Source organism: Herpailurus yagouaroundi, unplaced genomic scaffold (assembly GCF_014898765.1).
Source record: "Herpailurus yagouaroundi ecotype Mexico unplaced genomic scaffold, PumYag 28, whole genome shotgun sequence".
NCBI lineage: Eukaryota > Metazoa > Chordata > Mammalia > Carnivora > Felidae > Herpailurus > Herpailurus yagouaroundi.
In genome coordinates, this window is record NW_024412376.1 from 100,645,213 (window position 1) to 100,665,628 (window position 20,416).

Sequence of the window (20,416 nt, forward strand, 5' to 3'; positions counted from 1 at the left end):
CAAAGATAAAAAAAACATTAAAAAAAAAAAAAAGATGGGGCACCTGGGTGGCTCAGTCAGTTGAGCGTCCGACTTCACCTCAGGTCACTATCTTGCGGCTCATGAGTTTGAGCCCCGCATCTGGCTCACTGCTGTCAGTGCGGAGCCCGCTTCGGATCCTGTCCTCCCTCTCTCTTTCCCCTTCCCCACTTGTACTCTCTCTCTCAAAAATAAATAAATCTTAAAAAAAAAAAAAAACTGCCCTCAAATACAGGTGCAATTATAAACACACCAAAATTAGGCCCCCTGGAAGATGCACAAACTCTAAGGACAATGAGCATGCAATCAACAGCTGGCACCAGGTGAAGGCGTCCGGCAAGTCTTACCAAGCAGAGGCTTTCACAGAACAACCAGAGACCAACCTTCCCCCAGCACCCACTGTCTCTTCACCTGCCACTGCTTGTTTCCTCATTCACTACCGTTTCCTTCTGTAAATCTCTAGAGGATCTACATTCGTACACAGAAACTGGAGTGTGAGCTTTCTATTCTGACCCAAAGTACTCTTGAAGTCACTTATATTACCAGTACGGTACAGTATATACTGTTACGTGGATTCAATACTTAAAATAATAATGCATCTGGCTAACGTACCCCATATAATAAAGTACTATTATAATGGGTAAAAAAGATGTGTATCTTTATTTTTTTTTTTTTTTCAACGTTTATTCATTTTTGGGACAGAGAGAGACAGAGCATGAAGGGGGGAGGGGCAGAGAGAGAGGGAGACACAGAATCGGAAACAGGCTCCAGGCTCTGAGCCATCAGCCCAGAGCCTGACGCGGGGCTCGAACTCACGGACCGCGAGATCGTGACCTGGCTGAAGTCGGACGCTTAACCGACTGCGCCACCCAGGCGCCCCAAAGATGTGTATCTTTAAACAGGTGGATCATGCCAAGAAAGTCCTGAGGTTCAGAGCATGACGGGTGCCTGGGGACTGGGGTCACCTGAGGGAAGGTGGAGAGGAGGCTCCTAGTCACCAGGGGAGAGTGCTTATCAACTGGAACAAGAATGACACAAAAGCTCTCAAACCGTTCAGAGTTCTCCTCCCCTCTAGCTTTTTGTTTCTTTTTTGGTATTTTTCTGAGTGTGCATAGCTCATCTCAGTGCTGTTAAATACATATGATCACGTCTACTGTAAGCTGATGTCCCTCACTACGCACCTACCCTCATAATCGTGTCTGCATGCTCCATCACCCAGTGACACCCCTCAAGTTGTCCTTTGTTATTTTGCCATTTCATCCATGTGTGTGTATATACAGAAGGATGGGTGGGAGACCATGGATAAGAGTTACAGTGAGAGGGGCGCCTGGGTGGCGCAGTCGGTTAAGCGTCCGACTTCAGCCAGGTCACGATCTCGCGGTCTGTGAGTTCGAGCCCCGCGTCAGGCTCTGGGCTGATGGCTCGGAGCCTGGAGCCTGTTTCCGATTCTGTGTCTCCCTCTCTCTCTGCCCCTCCCCCGTTCATGCTCTGTCTCTCTCTGTCGCAAAAATAAATAAACGTTGAAAAAAAAAAAAATTAAAAAAAAAAAAAAAAAAAGAGTTACAGTGAGAAGATCTAATCTTTCCAGTACCACTTGCCCACGCATAACCCCCAAGGAAGGGTAAATGGAGAGAAACATGGGTCATTTGATTCACTGCTCCCTTTTATAAACCTGTTTCATTTTTCGAGGATCCACACAAACTTTCTTTACAGAGGCCACGTGTTTGCAGTGCCAGGCCCAGCACTTACCCTGGAGTATACAACAGAAGAAGTCAGATTACTCGGGGCACCTGGGGAGTTCAGCCGGTTAAGTGTCTTAACTCTTGATTTTGGCTCAGGTCATGATCTCTCACGGTTTGACAGTTCGAGCCCCACATCAGGCTCTGCGCTGACAGTGAGAAGCCTGCTTGGGATTCTCTTTCTCCCCCTCTCCTAACCACAGCCCTGCCCCCCCGTCTCATGCATGCATGTGCTTTCTCTCTCTCTGTCAAAAAAAAAAAAAAAAAAAAGGAGTCCAATCACTCACCTAGAGTAACATCTGTCAAAAACAAGATGTTGTTGGTTGAGCACCCAATGCTGTTTGCAATCTTTCGGTAACTCTCACTCTCCACTTTGTGTCCAATCTTGGTATCAAAGTGACCATCAACAAGCTGCACAAAGGGAAAGAAAAGACTGACGTCATAAATACACTTGCAACCCAACTCCTTTGTCTTTCCATTTTCTCGGAGATACGTAACAATCATAGCGATTTCGTCCCCTCAGTAAATAATCCCTGAAAGCCTTATGGAGGCTACAGAAAGAAAACATAAGGTAAGATTTTATAGAAATAAACATTTGGAAGAAGTAAACAATTCAATGTATATAAGATCATGTTTTAATTTACTTAGTTTTCTTTGAGAAGCATTAATTTTATATCCAAAATCTTTTAAAACACACATGCCCTACTTTCTATCCTTAAAACCCCATTTATACTCAAAAACTACTTATTAGACTGGGTTTCACTCCTGATGACAGGTCCTGAACATTGTCCTCTGATCCCAGAATGAATAGATCTCTCTAACCTGTCTCACTAATAAGCTGTTACTTAACTTTCAAGAAACTTTCATTTTTTACATTTTGAAATTCTACCCAAGAGCTAGTATATATATCCTTCCTGTCTTAAAGATAACTGGGATCAAAATATGTAACTTGCTTATTTAACTAACATGAACCAAAATAAGTCCACATTTAGGATCAGCTATTATGTGATACTTTGAATATTGTCAGAACTTTTCACAAACTAAAAACAAGCCTAACAACACTCAAAGACAAATTAAGGTAATATTAGTTACCTTAATGATTTTTTAAAACTTTTAAAAAGTTAAGATCGGTTTTATAGATTTTCTTTCTTTCTCAAGTCTGCCTCACTTAGTACTTTTTTATTATTGAATTCAGTAATTACTGTGTCTTATCTACTATCACCTTAATGTCTGTTCCACTAGAGAGAGCAAAACGGTGCTTTACATCTGTATTCAGAGATACAGATATCTGTACACCAATAATGCAAGGGTTTTATTCCTGACTTAATATTTGATTTAAACTAAAACACAGGGAAGTACTAAAATGAGAATATGACAATCTCCAAAGCCAAAGTATTCTCTGTGCACAGTAGAGACTCAATGAATACTTGTTTAAAAGATAGCTGGCTGGATGACCTACTATATATCACTACATTCGGCCTGTATTTGGTTAGCTGGCATTTCTTTTTCAGGTCCTAAACGCCTTGCCTTCTTCCACTGACCACCATATCCTCCAGAAGGTGTAGGGATGGTGGGACAGAGGAGCCGGCAGGAATTGTCTCATCTACAAGAAACGTAATAGGTGGCCTGCACGTATCACTCTTCAATAACATGCCCAGTTCTCTCTTACAGAGAATGAAATTTCTGAAATGTCTCTCCAAATCGCCAGAAACAAATGAACCCACACTGCACTCTGCTTCATGAAAGAAGTTTATGTGTGCATGTGTTTGGATGGGGTATGTGCCACTATGGACCACTTACCTGACTTTAAACAACCAAAAGAAGCGGGCCATTAGTGTCCTCTGAGTTGACAATTTTCTGATGTTGGCAAGGTAGCTGATTTATAAGCCAGCTCCTATTTTATTAGCTGTATTACATATACATCTATATATAATATACATTTATATATTCCTGACCCCATCCCAGACCTGCCAATTCAGATCTGCTAGTAAGCATGGCCCAGGGATCTACACTTTTTTTTTCTTTTTTTTTTAACGTTTATTTATTTTTTTGGGACAGAGAGAGACAGAGCATGAACGGGGGAGGGGCAGAGAGAGAGGGAGACACAGAATCGGAAACAGGCTCCAGGCTCTGAGCCATCAGCCCAGAGCCCGACGCAGGGCTCGAACTCACGGACCGCGAGATCGTGACCTGGCTGAAGTCGGACGCTTAACCGACTGCGCCACCCAGGCGCCCCAGGGATCTACACTTTTAACAGACTCCCAGGTGATCGCTATTCACAATAGCTTAAGAACCTCCAATGCCAAGACTGGCTCCACAGAAACAGTTTATCCTTCCTTCGAATGTATTCTCCAGTTTATCCACGTCTCTTTACCACCTGCTTAGCATATATGCATGCAATGATCTGATTGTTGATTTAGCTTATAACTGTAGAATATTCCTTTAAGATTCTTTATTTCATGCTTTGATAGTGTCAAAAAACAAAGTAACCTACCTCAGTTAACCTACCTCAAGAATATCTCCCTCTGTAGAATGCCCAAATAATAGCTTCTGGGCCTCTACACTCCCTGAAGAATAGATATACACCTTCATTCCAGCCTCTCTCCATTTCCTGACTGCTGGAACTACATCTTCAAAGAACCTGGAGGGAAGACCACCAAGATCAAGTGAGGGAACACATTATTCAACCAGATGAAAACCAGGCAAAATAGTTGGAACAAGTTTCTCTATTTGTGCCCATGAGAAGCACCTCCAAGAGACTTCGAGTCCGGTCTGATAAGCCTATCACTAGAGATTCAGGATCACAGTGGATTAGAAGCAACAACTTAGGTGGAGAGGACAGTTTTGGGCAGACAGCCACACTAATGACAGTAAAAAGTGATTACAAATAAGGGATGAAATAACAGTGTTTTTTAAAGTTCCCAAGGAACTCCAAAAAGCAAATAACAATCATGGAATCTTTGATGTAATCCATGACAAGAAAAGGTTAAATTATGTCCGGTGTGTCTTCACAAAGCATGGCAATGCCTTTAAAAAGATGTGCTTCCAAACAATTAAAAGAAAAACTTGCAGGTTCAAAGCTATTAATATCTGATCAGCTAGAAAATGGAACTTCACTTCTTAAATTTTTTTTTTTTTTTAATGTTTATTCATTTTTGGGACAGAGAGAGACAGAGCATGAACGGGCGAGGGGCAGAGAGAGAGGGAGACACAGAATCGGAAACAGGCTCCAGGCTCTGAGCCATCAGCCCAGAGCCCGACGCGGGGCTCGAACTCACGGACCGTGAGATCGTGACCTGGTTGAAGTCAGACGCTTAACCGACTGCGCCACCCAGGCGCCCCGGAACTTCACTTCTTGAGAACTAAGAAAACCTAAAGTTTTACTCTATAGAAAAAAAATTACAAAATAAACCAGTTAAGAGACTTGTACCATCTCACATTAGCAGGTCAGCAGTGTCTAGCTTTTGATTCCTGACACTAAGTCCTGCTTACCCGTTCCACAAGGTCTTCCCTATCCGGTGGTGGAAATATCGCAGGAAATAGGTGCAAAGAGAAGCACAAGGAACTTGGAATGTGGAACCAGTCATCTCTAAAAGATTAACTGGAAAATGTCAGAGAAGTCTCCTACTGGATAAAACAGCTTAATATGTAATACTAATTGAAGGAAAGAGATCAACTAGTTCAAAACCAGTATACATAATTATGGGTTACTTTGTGCATTACTTTATACTCCTAGAGACAGGATTTCTTCCACGTTGCCAATGCAGGGCTTAGAAGTCTAAGAGAACTTATTTCACGTCTCTGGTTCTTATAATTAAGTAAACCAGACCAAGAGAAGAAAGGACTAACTACTTCAAGCATTCTCTCCTGGCTCCACTCTTGTGTTTTACAAAGTGAACCAGCAGACATTCCCAGATCATTGGCCGATCTGGAAATTCTTTTTTTTTTTATTTTTTATTTAAAAAAAAAATTTTTTTTTTACATTTGTTTTTGAGAGACAGAAAGAGACAGCATGAGCAGGGGAGAGGCAGACAGAGAGGGAGACACAGAATCAGAAGCAGGCTCCAGGCTCTGAGCTGTCAGCACAGAGCCCGACGCGGGGCTCAAACCCACGAACTGTGAGATCATGACCTGAGCCGAAGTTGGACCCTTAACCGACTGAGCCACCCAGGCTCCCTGGCCTATCTGGAAATTCTAATGCAGCCTTTAAAAAGTGGAAGCCCCTTGTAAAGTACATAAAGGAATTGTATCTCATTTGACAGAAAAACAAAAGAAATACAACAGCTAGAAGTAGACTTGGATCTTAGGGTTTACATCAGGCAATGGCCTAAAACCCTTAGTTGGCAGTGTCTAAGAATTTCTTGGGCGCCTGGGTAGCTCAGTCAGTTGAGCGTCTGACTCTTGATTTCAGTTCAACTCATGATCTCATGGTTCGTGGGTTCAAGCCCCAAATCTGCCTCCATACTGACAGTGTGGAGCCTGCCTGGGATTCTTTCTCTCCCTCTCTTTGCCCCTCCCCCGTTCTCGCTGTCTCTCAAAATAAATAAACTTAAAAAAGAATTTCTTAGCAGGGTGCCTGGCTGGTTCAGTCAGTAGAGCATGAGCTTCTTGCTCTTAAGGTTCTAAGTTTCAGCCCTACATCGGATGTAGAGATTACTTAAAAATAAAATATTGAAAAAAAAAAAAAGAATTTCTGAGCAATACAGGACTCCCTGTCTCCTTTGGCAGGAGCGCTCCCAGAACACCACAGCCAAGACTCCAGTCAGGGTGGTACTCCTAACACCCTGAGTAACCCCAAAGTAACACGTAAATAATGGCACCCATCTTTCTCCTTTAACAGAGCAGAAAGCAAGTGATTGAACGGTCCTGAGACATAGCCCGACAGTGCCGCCACTCGTATGCTAAGGATCAAACAGGACTTAGTTCAAGGAAGTCACCATCTTCTAGGAAGCTGTTTTACACTGGGATAAAAAGTCCTTCAGCCATCCCACAAAGCCAGGCATGCTGGTCTGGGGAATTTAGCCGGATGGAACGCTTTCCCCCGGCTCTGACACAAACAAAACAAACCCTCACTTGTTAAAATAAAAAGAATGTTGACTTTATCTATGTTATGAATCACACAACGAACACTGGACAGAGAGGACTAGTGGAAAACGCATTCAGTTTTGGGGCTGGTGAACTGTTTTGAGTTACATACTCTGCTTTCATGCGCCCAGCTGCAAAAGCCGCCCTCCACATGTGGCCCTGCAGCTGTTTCAGCGCCGTGGTCTTTCGATCCAGAGACATCTGCCAGCACACGTTATCCACCACGGCCTGGATCATCTGCTGCAGGTCATCCGCTCCATTCCCAGATGCAGCAGGGATGGGAACAGCCCCATCCAGGTGGGAATCCTCTTCAGCCTTGAAGTCGTAAACAAGACGTTTGGTTCGGAATTATTTTTAAAAAGATCACTTAAAATGAGACCTGAAAACCAAGCTGAACAATTTTCTCCAACTATCATTAGCACCTAGCACTGTGACAAATTAAAGTGTCTTACACTTTGGAGGAGGATAGTGAACGATTCCTAAAGGAAAAGTGGATTCTAATTAATGAATTTACATTACCTTTCCTATATTGCTAAAGCTGAAATTTAAATCAAGAGGCATGTTGTACATGAGAAAAGACACAGCATATAATGGTAAAATGATATAGTAAGACCCAGTGTGTTGATTCACTTACTGGGATCAACAAACCAGGACTTTAATTACATCTGATCATTTTTTCTGCACTATAATGAACTGAGGAAGAAACAAAATCCGTTTCTGCCTGGAATTCAATGAAAAGAAGCTAGCAAAGCAATGTCTGGGGTTGGTTCTTTTTCAGTATCTGTCAATATGAAAGGAATTTTTTCTTTGCAAAAAAAACAAAACAAAACCCTAACAGCTATTTAGAACAATGACTGTGAGTAAGCATATTCCAATGATTTATACACTACAATGGGGGAATATGTACGTATGTTTCAACAACAAGAGTTGTAAGAGAAGACAAAGCTGAGGGAGGGGAGTTTCAGACGAACTCGGAGTTATCTAGAATATTTAACAAACCCAAATACTCCGCGGCCCAAAGGAAGGGACTGTACGTCCAATCCCAAATTCAACCATTAAAACATTTCCAGAGCGTTCCACATTGTCCGATGTAGAAAACTAACTAGAAAGTAACTGCCAGAGTTCACCCTGCACAGCATATAAGATCTTTGCCACTGAGGCAATTTTAATAAGGAAAAAAAAAAAGCAGCAACAACAGAGGGGTGGCTGGGTGGCTCAGGAGGTTAAACGTTTGCTTTCAGCTCAGGTCATGATCTCACAGTTTGTGTTAGAGCCCCGCATCGGGCTCTCTGCTCTCAATGCAGGGCCCACTTTGGATCCTCGGTCTCCCTCATTTTGCTCCCCCTGCCCCCCACTCGTGTGCGTGTGCGTGTGCTCTCTCACTCTCTCAAATAAATAAACGTTTGAAAGGAAAGAAAGAGTCCCATATTGAACTTAAGTTGGAAGAGGCGAGTCCGGTCTCAAAATGGAGGTAAAACCGCCGCCCAGTCGCCCCCAGCCCAACTCTGTCCGTCGCCGCTACCACCGGGGGGAGGAGGGCCATGATCCAAAGGAACCAGAGCAGTTGAGAAAACTGTTTATTGGTGGTTTCAGCTTTGAAACTACAGATGATAGTTTAAGAGAACATTGTGAAAAATGGGGCACACTTACAGACTGTGTGGTGATGAGAGACCCCCAAACAAAATGTTCCAAAGGTTTCGGTTTTGTGACTTACTCTTGTGTGGAGAAGGTGGATGTAGCAATGTGTGCTCGACCACATAAGGTTGATGGGCATGTAGTGAAACCAAAGAGAGCTGTTTCTAAAGAGGATTCTGTAAAGCCTGGCACCCATCTAACTGTGAAGAAAATTTTCGTTGGTGGTATTAAAGAAGATACAGAAGAATATAATTTGAGAGACTACTTTGAAAACTATGGCAAGATGGAAACCACAGAAGTTATGGAGGACAGGCAGAGTGGAACAAAGAGAGGATTTGCTTTTGTAACGTCTGATACAATCGATACAACTGTTGTTCAGAAATACCACACAATTAATGGGCATAACTGTGAAGTGGAAAAGGCCCTTTCCAAACAAGAAATGCGGTCTGCTGGATCGCAAAGAGGTCGTGGAGGTGGATCTGGCAACTTTATGGGTTGTGGAGGAAACTTGGGAGGTGGTGGTAACTTTGGCCGCGGTGGAAACTCTTGTGGAAGAGGAGGCTATGGTGGTGGAGGTGGTGGCAGCAGGGGTAGTTATGGAGGAGGTGATGGTGGATATAATGGATTTGGAGGTGATGGTGGCAACTATGGTGGTGGTCCTGGTTCTAGAGGTGGAGGAGGCTATGGTGCTGGTGGACCAGGATATGGAAACCAAGGAGGCGGATATGGTGGCGGTGGTGGCGGATACGATGGTTACAATGAAGGAGGAAATTTTGGAGGTGGTTAAGTATGGTGGTGGTGGGAACTAACAATTTTGAAAATTATAGGGGACAACAGCAATCAAATTACGGACCCATGAAGGGGGGCAGTTTTGGTGGAAGAAGCTCGGGCAGTCCCTAAGGTGGTGGTTATGGATCTGGTGGTGGAAGTGGTAGATGCGGTAGCAGAAGGTTCTAAAAATTTTCAGAAGGGCTACAGTTCTCAGCAGGAGAGAGAGCGAGGAGTTGTCAGGAAAGCTTCAGGTTACTTTGAGACAGTCGTCCCAACTGCATTAGAGGAACTGTAAAAATCTGCCACAGAAGGAACGACGCTCCATAGTCAGAAAAGTTCCTGCAGCTTCAACAGGAAACCCTTCTTGTTCAGGACGGTCATAGCCACAGTTGGCAAAAAGTGCAGCTATTGATTAATGCAATGTAGTGTCAATTAGATGTGTATTCCTGAGGTCGTCTTTCTGTTGTAGCTTTGTCTTTCTCTTTTCATTATATCAGGTATGTTGCCCTGTAAATTGTGGTACTGGTACCAGGAAAAAAAAAATTAAGGAATTTTTAACTTTTCAAAACAATAAAAATAAAATAAAAATAAATAAATAAAATAAAAAGAGAAAAAGAAAGAAAGGAAAAAATCAGTTCTTTCCCAGTTCCACAACGTGGAAGGGAAAAACGGACAGTAAACCGGAGGGAGAACAGAGCAGAGCACCACAAGAGACAGACGCTGGCCCATGAGCAGGGAGACAGGTCTAGAGGGCTGTGTGGATGTGAAGCCCGAGGAGGACTGGGCGGGGGGCGGCACAGCTCCTACCAAGAGGCAGAAGAGAGTGGAGAATGAGGTGCTGAGGTGCTGTCACTGGGAGACATTAATGAAAAATGTGACAAGACAGCACAAAACCTTTTACACACTACCCAGAAAAAGCTTCGTTTTAAAAATACATGGCATTTTTATGCTTCTGGAATAGCTCCAGAGAGAAGCAACTGTAGAGACAATGAACTGCCATGATCTGCCCGTTTAAATATGTACTGTGAATTCCTAAGCAGGCAAGTCACTGCAACTGCCGTGCCCTGCGAGCCCAGAGAGCTTCTTTTACAATATGCTCAGAGCGCATTCTAAGTCTCCAGGCATCCTCAATTCTGACACTTGGGAATGTGGAAGCAATGGAAGAGAAGTGTCCCAACCTGTTTCCTCAGAAGATTGACATCCTGCTGGCACTCCTCTTCTTCCCAATGTGTCTGCAGATACTCTTTAACATTTTCTTTGATGTAAGGAAATAAAATGTCCTGGGTAAATGAGTTAAAAAAAAAAAAAAAAAAAGAATTAGCTTCAGTCATTTGTATGAGATCAAGTTCTTCAACAATCTCACTTTGCTAGTTGTGGCATGTAAGCCATTGAAAATATGAAAATTACTGCTGTGGATATAGGTGTGAAACAGAAACAGACCAAGAAACAAATGAATTAGATCGAGTCAGCAAACTATACCCCATGGGCCAAATCCAGTCTACCTTCTGTTTTTGTAAATGAAGTTTTGTTTTTGTTTTTTTTTAAAGTAAGCTCTATGTCCAACATGGGTCTTGAACTCACAATCCCAAGATCAACAGTCATATGTTCTACCAACTGAGCCAGCCAGGCGCTCCTGTAAAGCAAGTTTTATTGGAACACAGCCACTCTCGCTTGCTTGCATTGTCAGTGGCTACTTTGGGGCCACAATGGCAGAGTTGAATATCTGTAACCAAGACCATATGGTCCGCAAAGTCTAAACATTTACTGTTCAGCCCTTTACAGAAAAAGTCCACTGACTCCTAAACTAGATTGTTGACCATAGGTCCTTGAGGGTAGGGATCAAATATACTTTGCTCACAGCTGTTATCATCAATACACACACACTATTTGGCCCATGTCCATGGATGACAAATATTCAAAAAAAAAAAAAAAAAGACAATTTGATCACCATGATTTTTTCTGGGTAATCAGACTACCTATAGAATACCCTGTAAGACAGTGATGGGCAAAATAATTCAAAAATAAATACCCTGTCGGTAATCCATACACTAGGACCATGATTTCTCTTAGGTCAAAATTTGTATTTACTTACCACTGAGCTTATGTATCTTTTCTTTTTCTTTTTTTTTTTTTTTTTTTTGTTTATTTATTTTGAGAGAGAAGTAGAGTGAGCAAATGGGAGGAGGGACAGAGAGATAGGGAGAGAGAGAATCCTAAGCAGGCTCCATGCTGTCAGTGCAGAGCCCAACTCGGGGCTTAACCCCATAAACTATGAGATCATGACCTGGAGCCGAAATCAAGAGTTGACATTTAACCTACTGAGCCACCCAGATGTTCCAAGTCTATGTATCTTTTCAAAGTAAATGTGGTACATTCAATAAGTTTTTTTTGTTTTTTTAGTGTCTACTAGTGGGGCACAGAAAAGGGAATTGAAAAGATAAAATAAATCAGAGTCCCTTTTCTCCAAAAGCTTAAGAATTTAGTGGGGGGACAGGAGGATGGCAAGCAAACAAAAACTTGTGATATGGGGCAAAGGGTGAGACAAGCAGAGTATAAGCAGAATGCTGTACAAATCCAGAGTATGATAACCTGCAAGAGTCTTAGCAATTACCAGTATTTTCTAAATATTGTATTTTTCTAAAAAATACAGAAAATTTAATATACACTATGATGTACACCCCAAGTATACAATTCAGAGAAGGTCTCATACTTTAAGGAAAACTGTATAATCAAGTTGAACTCAATAAGTCAGTTTATTGGGGTGCCTGGGTGGCTCAGTTGGTTAAGCATCCAACTTCGGCTCAGGTGATGAACTCAGGGTCCATGGGTTCAAGTCCCATATCAGGCTCTGTGCTGACAGCTCAGAGCCTAGAGCCTACTTTGGATTCTGTGCCTCCCTCTCTTTGTCCCTGTCTCTGTCTCAAAAATAAATAAACATTAAAAAAGAAGTCAGTTTATTTAGGGGCACCTAAGTGGCTCAGTTGGTTGAGCATCCAACTCTTGATTTTGGCTCAGGTCACGATCCCAGGGTTGTGAGATAAAGTCCTCCATCAGGCTCTGTGTAGAGCATGGAGCCTGCTTGAATTTCTCTCTCTTTCCATGCTCCTCTCTATTGATCGCATGCTCTCTGTCTCTCTCTAAAAAAAATAAAGTTTTTTAAAAAGAAGTCTGTTTATCTAAACTCATCCACTTATTTTTTTAATGTTTTATTATTTATTTTTGAGACAGCACAAGTAGAGAAGGGGCAAAGGGGGGTAGAGGATCCGAAGGGGGTTCTGCACCAATAGCAGCGAGTCCTATGTGGGGTTCAAACCTATGAACCACGAGATCATGACCTGAGCCGAAGTTGGATGCTCAACCAACTGAGCCCCCCAGATACCCCTCACTCACTTATTTCTTTACTCAAATATTTACAGAATGCCCTTATAACTTCCAGTTATAAAATAAGTAAGTCACAGGGATATAAAGTACAGCATGGGGAATATACTCGATAATACTGTAGTAACTTTATATGGTTATGGATGGTAATTAAACTTATTATGGTGAGGGTTTCCTAATGTAAAAAAATGTCCAATCACTACGTTGCACACCTGAAACTAATATAATATTGCACGTCAACTGCGTTTCAACAGAAAAATAAATGAAGAGTAGGGCTGATGTGTGTACCTCTCTTCATAACACATTATTCAAATTTCACCTGGCCTAGTAAAAATAAAGTCATTCAATTTTGCTTGTTCCCACATGGTGTTCCAGTAAGTAATGGATCATTCAGCAGATTCAAAAGCGTACGGTGTAATCAAGCAAATTGTTCAGCATACTTGACAGAACAGCCTTGTTTAATTAAACTCAATAAAAACTCAATCCTGATCTAAAAGAAGGAAAATGAAGAGCTGAGATTGACAGCTTGCTTTTTCCGCAAGAGACTCCTTTTACCATACTGATAGGCTTCTGTTCTTTAAATACTTGGTTTTCCCATCATGCCCTACATCGTGCCCCTCCTTATCCTTCCTTTCACCTACTAATTTCTCCCCGACTCATATACTGTAGCAGGACTGCAAGCTGGCCCCCTACTCAAGAATGCTGAGAAGATACACAAAAACTGAAGGTACACACACAGCCAGTCCTCTCCTAAGCATATATCATAGACAAACTCTAACACAGGTACACAAACAGAGAAGTAAAAAAAATGTTTATTTTAGTACTGGGTGTAATAACAAAATCAATGGAAACAATCTAAATCTTTATTAGCTAGAGAATAAAGTCCAGTATATTCTTTCATTCTCTAAAACAACATATAAATAAATAAATAAATAAATAAATAAATAATAAAAATAAAAAATACAACAACATACAGCAGTTAAAAACTCAATGTACTGAGGGGCACCCGGCAGGCTCAGTCGGAGAAGCATATGACTCCTGATCTTGGGTAAGTTTGAGCCCCACGTTGGGTGTAGAGATTACTTAAATAAAAAAAATAAAATACTTGAAAAAAATCAATGTACTGAAATTATGATTATAAACGTGAATATAAACCCTAATGTATAAATAAAATTCATACAAAATGAGAGGTACTCAAGAGTCTCACTTATATTTATAATGTTTTATTTCTTTAGGATCTAAAACAAAATAGTCTCAAATTTAAAAAGCTTTGTGGTGGATGCACGGTCATTATATTAATCCGTATTCTTGCTTATTTAAATAATGTTTTACAATTAAAACACAAGGCAACTTTGATCCCTCATCCTCTACCTGCTTCTTTCTCACTTGGTCATCCTCCTCCAATGTCCTATCTCCATTATTCCTCAACTCCCAAGCAACTGGAAACATTCCTGGGGAAAAACTATTGGGTTAGATTCATGGCCTCTCAGTAACTGAAAAGTTGAAGTACTTGAAAGGTATAAAAACAGATACAATGCTATAGTACTTTGTGTTTCACAAAGCCCAATTTCCCATATCCAGCTTTACTGACCCCAAGAACAATTCTTGCATTGTGAATCCTGAGAGCCCAAGTCTTTAACCTCTCTGGCAGAAGAGAAGAAATAGACTATAGGCAGTATGCCAAGCCAGGGGGTCCTACCTCTGCTTTTTACTGCCATATTCAACTTACCCCCTCTGAGCCTCAGTTTTCTCACCTGTTAAATGGGAATGATAATACCAAGCAGTCACTGCAGAAATTAGAGATAATTAGCTAGAAAGCACCTAGACCTTACCACTTATCATATTCTCCAGCACAGACAAACATTTAAACTGGACAAGGATCACCTTTGACCCAAACTGAGTGACAAATAATAGCAGAGAAATTCCCAGAGGATAAATCACAAGCACAATCAAGTCATACATTCAAGTTTTACTGAGGACCTACTGAGTGCCAGACGCCGCTGATAACAGAGTTAAGAACCACAGCCTCGCCTCAGCGAACTCACAGGTGCAAGGTTTCAAACAATTCTGAACTTTTAGGAAAAGCTTTAAAAGTTAAACATTACTTTGGAATTCCTGTTCATCCAATTTGCCCCTTTCCTCTAGACCTAAAACTCCCTTCTGCACTAAGTACACACGCAAAGCTAGGCAATGAAAGCAGAACTTAGTATGACACATGGAACAACAAGACCACCTGGGGCTGACATGTTAGCAGACTTCTATTTTAGTGCAAAAGTGTTACTGCATCGTATAAAAGTACATGGGGCACATAACTAAATTGTGAAGATTTTATCCTGTTCTTTCAACATACTTTCTGAACAATCTATTCTGTGAGACAAATAAAATGCCTTCAAGTTGCTTATTTTTAATGTCAGTAACGATATCGATTATATATGCTATGATAACATATAAGAAAGCTCTAAAAATAGACTTCAAAGAGCTAGTGCTTCTTGCCCAACCCTGCCCATTGAACATTTTCAGGCTTTAAAAGTAATTCCAGAAAGAACTGTAATGATAAACGCTTTAACTTCAGTCATAATCCATTTATGGATAATTTCAGAATATTATAGCATGAAAACAATGCTGCAGTAAACCCAGGATTCTACAAGTGTGTGAATGTTTTTAGTCCACCAGGCACCGAAGGGGCTGTTATGCTTTAGTAGTACATATAACAAAAGGCCATAGAACTAAATGAGAGTATTTGTCTTTCAGGCGACTATGATTAAATTCCACTAAATGCTGGAGGGGATACTATGCAAGCAGCAATTTACATTACTCTGCACAGCTCAATGGTAGCTTTCTGAAAGAGCTCCATTAAGGCTCCTGAAGGGCCACAAAATTTCTGAACATCTAATTAAAGAAGTTGCCTCATTAATGTCTAGAAGTCCAAATATGGATTTGCTTTACAGTCAAGTGGTCTGGTCGTTTTAATAAAAAGGTCATAGAATCAATAAAAATAAAATAGTTGCTATAATGTTTACTCAAGACTCCTCTGAGGAAAATGGGTAATAAAAAGGTAATGGGTAATACTTAGAGTACAGCTATTTAAAGAAACTATTTTAAAAGCCTTCCAATGAACCACATAGTACGACAAATGATTCAAAGTATTTGAGAACTTAGAACATTTTCGGACAGAAAATTAAACACGAAGGCAATACTTTTAGGCTACTATTTTTCTATTAATCTCAGAAGATAAAAAGCAAAGGAAAATTAAGTAGGGTCTTAATTCTCTAAGCAAATCACATTCTCTAAATAAGAAATAAAACAGGTTAAAAATAAAGAACATAATCCCATTCTGGGGAATATCTAATGCACAGAACAAAATTGAGGGGAACATGGACATTTACACTACATTACATTCTCACTGGGTCAGGAGGTCATTTTCTACAATGACAGTGTATAATCTTTTTTTAAAATTGAGATATAATTGACATATATTAGTTTGGAGTGTACAACACATACATTAGTTTGGAGATACATGTATATAATACTGCAAAATGGTCACCACAATAAGCCTAGTTAACATCCATCACCACACAGTTATAAATTTTATCTTGTGATGAGAACTTTTAAGATTTTTTCTTGGCAACTTTCAAAATATACAATACAGTCACCATGCTGTACATTATATTCCAGAACTTACTTATTTTATAACTCTAAGTTTGTACCTGCTTGAACACTTCCAATGTTGGGAATTTACTACTTCTTGGAGTGGTCCATGCCACCTGTTAAGACAGCTTCAGCAGTGGTGGTATTAAAATTGCTCCTTCAATATCCTTCCTGAAGACCCTACTAGGAGCTACCAAAAGTTTGGTGCTCTGGCTGCTACATGGGGCCACAGGAGCTCAGAAATTATGACTTTGGTGTCCCTATCTTCAGTGGGGTAGGAAGGGATGTAACCATTCCTCTTTGAAAGCAGAAGCCTTTAGGAATAAACATTAGATTTCATCACCTGAATTCAAAATGATTAAATATGTTGCTGATAAAAAAAAGTGTCTTCTAAATCCCGTTAAGGAGATTAAACTGTAATTAAAGATAAACTATAATCTAATTAATTGCAATGAATCACATCACACAAGGGAAAGTTGTCATTACAAGGGGCTAGTAGCTGGGATAAGGTTTAAAAAAAACGCACAGAGACAGAATTATCAGTATCTCATGAATTTCAGAGAAGGAAACTAGATTGGCCTGGAGTCCTAGCCCCAAACAGTAGAAGGGAAAGGAAAGGAATTGACAATTAGCTTTTTGAATCCACCTACCATCCCTGATGGCGACCCCTCTGAACACATGATGAAGCCTGGGTTCTAAAAGGTTTCATTGCTGGTACAAAGTAAAGGCACAACTCAAACCCAGGCCTATGAAATCCCAATGCCTGAGTCTATCCAGCTCTGTGGGTAGATGACGTTGGGGAGCACTACTCTTGGGATCACCCAACACCCTGGGGATCGTGATATTCTCTACAGATAATTCTAATATACCTTTGGTTTCTCAAAGACATTTGTACAAAGCAAATGAGAGATTTGAGGGGCACCTGGGTGGCTCAGTCGGTTGAACGTCTGACTTGGGCTCAGGTCACGATCTTGCAGTTTAAGATCATGTGAGTTCAAGCCCCACATTGGGCTCTGTGTGGACAGCTCAGAGCCTGGAGCCCACTTCAGATTTTGTGTCTCCCTCTCTCTCTGCCCTCCCCTGCTTGTGCTCTTTCTCTCTCTCTCAAAAATAAATAAACATTAAGAAAATAAAAAAATAGAAAAAATAGAAAAAAAAAGAAAAAGAAAATGAGAGATGTGAGTTCACCTGGCAGTTCTATAACATTTCCAATAAACAGTAGTAATAATATAAGTAAGTTTTATAATAGTGGGAGTAACTGCCAACATTTACTAAGTCCTTATTATTCCAGGCACTCTCTATCTGTAGTCAATCTTTAGTGACCTCTCATCTAATTTCATGATTTCAAATACCATCTCTTGCTACTGACCCTCAAATCCACAGCTTTACCACATAACTTCTCCCTGAACTACCAAGCACTCCAAATTTATTCAATGGATTAATGAACGGTCTGAATGATCTCATTTCAGTTCTCTTAATAACCCTAATGAAACAAGTACTATTATTTCTCCCATTTTACACAAACACATAAAGGTTAAGTACAAGTTAATAGACTATGGTAACAGTTTATCAATCAGGTCTTGTTCTGTTTTGTTTGAAGAACCAGATCCCAGAGCTTCATCACCCTGGCTGCAGGGATCTAATGAGCTTAACTGAACCTACAGTGACTTAGACCCACACAAGGTCCAGCCCAGGAGTCAGCCAGCCTCTTGGAGCATACCAAGAGAACTGCGAACACTGGCCTGACCACGGCTCCTCTTCAAAGTCCCACCCAGGTCCCACTCTCGGGATTACCACTAGTTTCCAAACTATGTGTCTTAGTCTCTTTCCTCAGTGAAGGGTGTTAGCTCCACACTTTTTAGACTTAAGAAAAGGAATTTGTTCAAAGGTCACAATAATGAATCATTGGGAAAAAAAATCAAGTTAATGAACCCCTCATATACACACCCAGAAGACAAAGAACCTTTTTCTGTATTTAAGACTTCTGTCTTTAAAAAGAAATCTGTGTTTCTGAAATAGAATCCCCTGGGAAGAGGTCCCAAAAGGTTCCAGTTGGGCCTCTAAGGACAGAGCTATTGACTATGTTCACATTCTGTAGAGGAGTGATGGAAAACTGGGTACAACAGGCTCACCGGGGGTTGCCTTCCACCCCTCTCTGACCCCTACATACACCAAAGCCAATTTTGAAAATTAAATGAGCAATTAATTATGAAAATCAAAAGTATGATACAAAAATAAGTTTGTTTTTTTTTACTATAAAAAGAATACCTTTTTTTCTTTAGTAAAGGAGTAACGTGGGGGTAAGCTGTAAGAATGGAAAATGTTAAGAATCATCAAACACGGGAGGGCGCCTGGGTGGCTCAGTCGGTTTAGCATCCAACTTCGGCTCAGGTCATGATCTCACAGTTCAAGGGTTCGAGTCCCGCATCAGGCTCTGTGCTGACAGCTCAGAGCCTGGAGCCTGTTTCAGATTCCGTGTCTCCCTCTCTCTCTGCCCCTCCCCTGTTCATGCTCTGTCTCTGTCTCAAAAATAAACATTAAAAAATAAAATTTAAAAGAATCATCAAACAGAGAAGGACTTCTCAGAGCTAAATACAGGATATACTTAAAAAGTTTATCTGGGCAAGACAGAGGCCTACCTACATATTTAAAAAGTGGGAGTTAGATATTATAATTGGTGCCTTTTTTTGGAGTAGATCAGACTACATTTATTTCAATAATCTCAACTGCTCTACGCAAAGGAAAAAAAATCAGAAGGAATAGTCACCAAATTCTTAACGGTCATCTCTGGGTGGCAGGAGCAAAAGGAGACATTCACTCTCTATATTACTATATTATACTCTTCCATGATGTGTGCAATTTATAACAAGCATGAATTACTTTGAGAAAAACTTGGGGGGAAAAGACTTTCCTCTATTCTCACAATAACAGATACAAGTTTCCATAGGAGAATATATTTAACTTTTAAACTTAATTTTTTAAATGTTTACTTATTTATTTTGAGAGAGAGAGAGAGAGAGAGAGAGAGCACAAGAGCTGAGGAGGGGCAGAGAGAGAGTCCCAAGCAGGCTCCACACCCCCAGTGCAGATGTGGGGCTTGAACTCATGAACCGTGAGATCATGACCTGAGCCGAGATTAAGAATAGGATGCTCGGGGCGCCTGGGTGGCACAGTCGGTTAAGCGTCCGACTTCAGCCAGGTCACGATCTCGCGGTCCGTGAGTTCGAGCCCCGCGTCGGGCTCTGGGCTGATGGCTCAGAGCCTGGAGCCTGTTTCCGATTCTGTGTCTCCCTCTCTCTCTGCCCCTCCCCCGTTCATGCTCTGTCTCTCTCTGTCCCAAAAATAAATAAACGTTGGAAAAAAAATTTAAAAAAAAGAATAGGATGCTCAACCAACTGTGCCAAGCAGGTGCCCCATAGCTTTTTTTTCTCCAATTTTTTTTAAGTTTATTTATTTATTTGGGGGGGGGGGGAGAGGGAAAGAAAACCAGTGGGGGAGGGGCAGACAGAAGATCTCAAGCCAGCTCTGTGCTGACAGCAGTGAGCCCATTGCAGGGCTTAAACTCAGGAACCATGAGATTGTGACCTGAGCTGAAGTAGGATGCTTAACCGATTGAGCCACCCAGGTGCCCCAACCCCACAGCCTTTTAACTTAATTTTAATTGTTAATTAAATTTCTACCTTTCATTTTTTTTTTTTTTAAGTAAACTCTATCCCCAAGACGGGGCTCGAACTCATGACACCAAGTCATTACACCGAAATCAAGAGTCACATGCTCCCCGACTGAGCCCACCAGGCGCCCCTCTTTCATAGTTTTTAAGGTCCATTTTTTGCTGATTTCTTCCTTCGGACTTCTAGGTTTTAGAAATGTTGATCAATGAAAATTCTAATGTCACTCTAGAAACACTTCAGATAAGTTATATGCTGTTCAAATGAACAGTACTACCTTGAGGAAATGTGAAATAGCAAGGACAGACAAGGTGGGGAAAAACTCAGTCCCAACCCTGCCCATGACCATTCTGGAACACATCATACCACCATCACAGAGCATTTACTGAATGCCTTATGCGCCTTTTTTAAAAATTCTTGTTTTAGATTGTATTGGGCCCCAATCAATTCATACATACAAAGTTACGCTATGTA

At 41.0% G+C, this 20,416-nt stretch overlaps 2 protein-coding genes across 4 annotated transcripts in view; one reads left to right on the plus strand and one right to left on the minus strand.

Moving 5' to 3' along the window:
• The window catches only part of ENOPH1 (enolase-phosphatase 1), a 38,299-nt gene that overhangs the window by 5,593 nt on the left and 12,290 nt on the right, over window positions 1-20,416 (minus strand). For 2 of the 3 annotated variants that reach the window (XM_040479972.1, XM_040479979.1), the window contains exons 2-5: window positions 10,427-10,528; window positions 6,955-7,157; window positions 4,266-4,398; window positions 2,045-2,168 (exon numbers count right to left, since the gene is read on the minus strand). In XM_040479972.1, the coding sequence (XP_040335906.1) occupies window positions 2,045-2,168; window positions 4,266-4,398; window positions 6,955-7,157; window positions 10,427-10,528 (562 nt within the window). The remainder of the gene's footprint in view (window positions 1-2,044; window positions 2,169-4,265; window positions 4,399-6,954; window positions 7,158-10,426; window positions 10,529-20,416) is intronic. The other variant, XM_040479974.1, reaches the window with a different exon arrangement.
• LOC121033532 (heterogeneous nuclear ribonucleoprotein A3-like) lies at window positions 8,188-9,447 on the plus strand. Its single transcript, XM_040479961.1, is given in 3 exon segments — window positions 8,188-9,260; window positions 9,262-9,282; window positions 9,284-9,447. Coding segments are annotated over 3 exon segments (1,068 nt in total). The 5' UTR covers window positions 8,188-8,307; the 3' UTR covers window positions 9,378-9,447.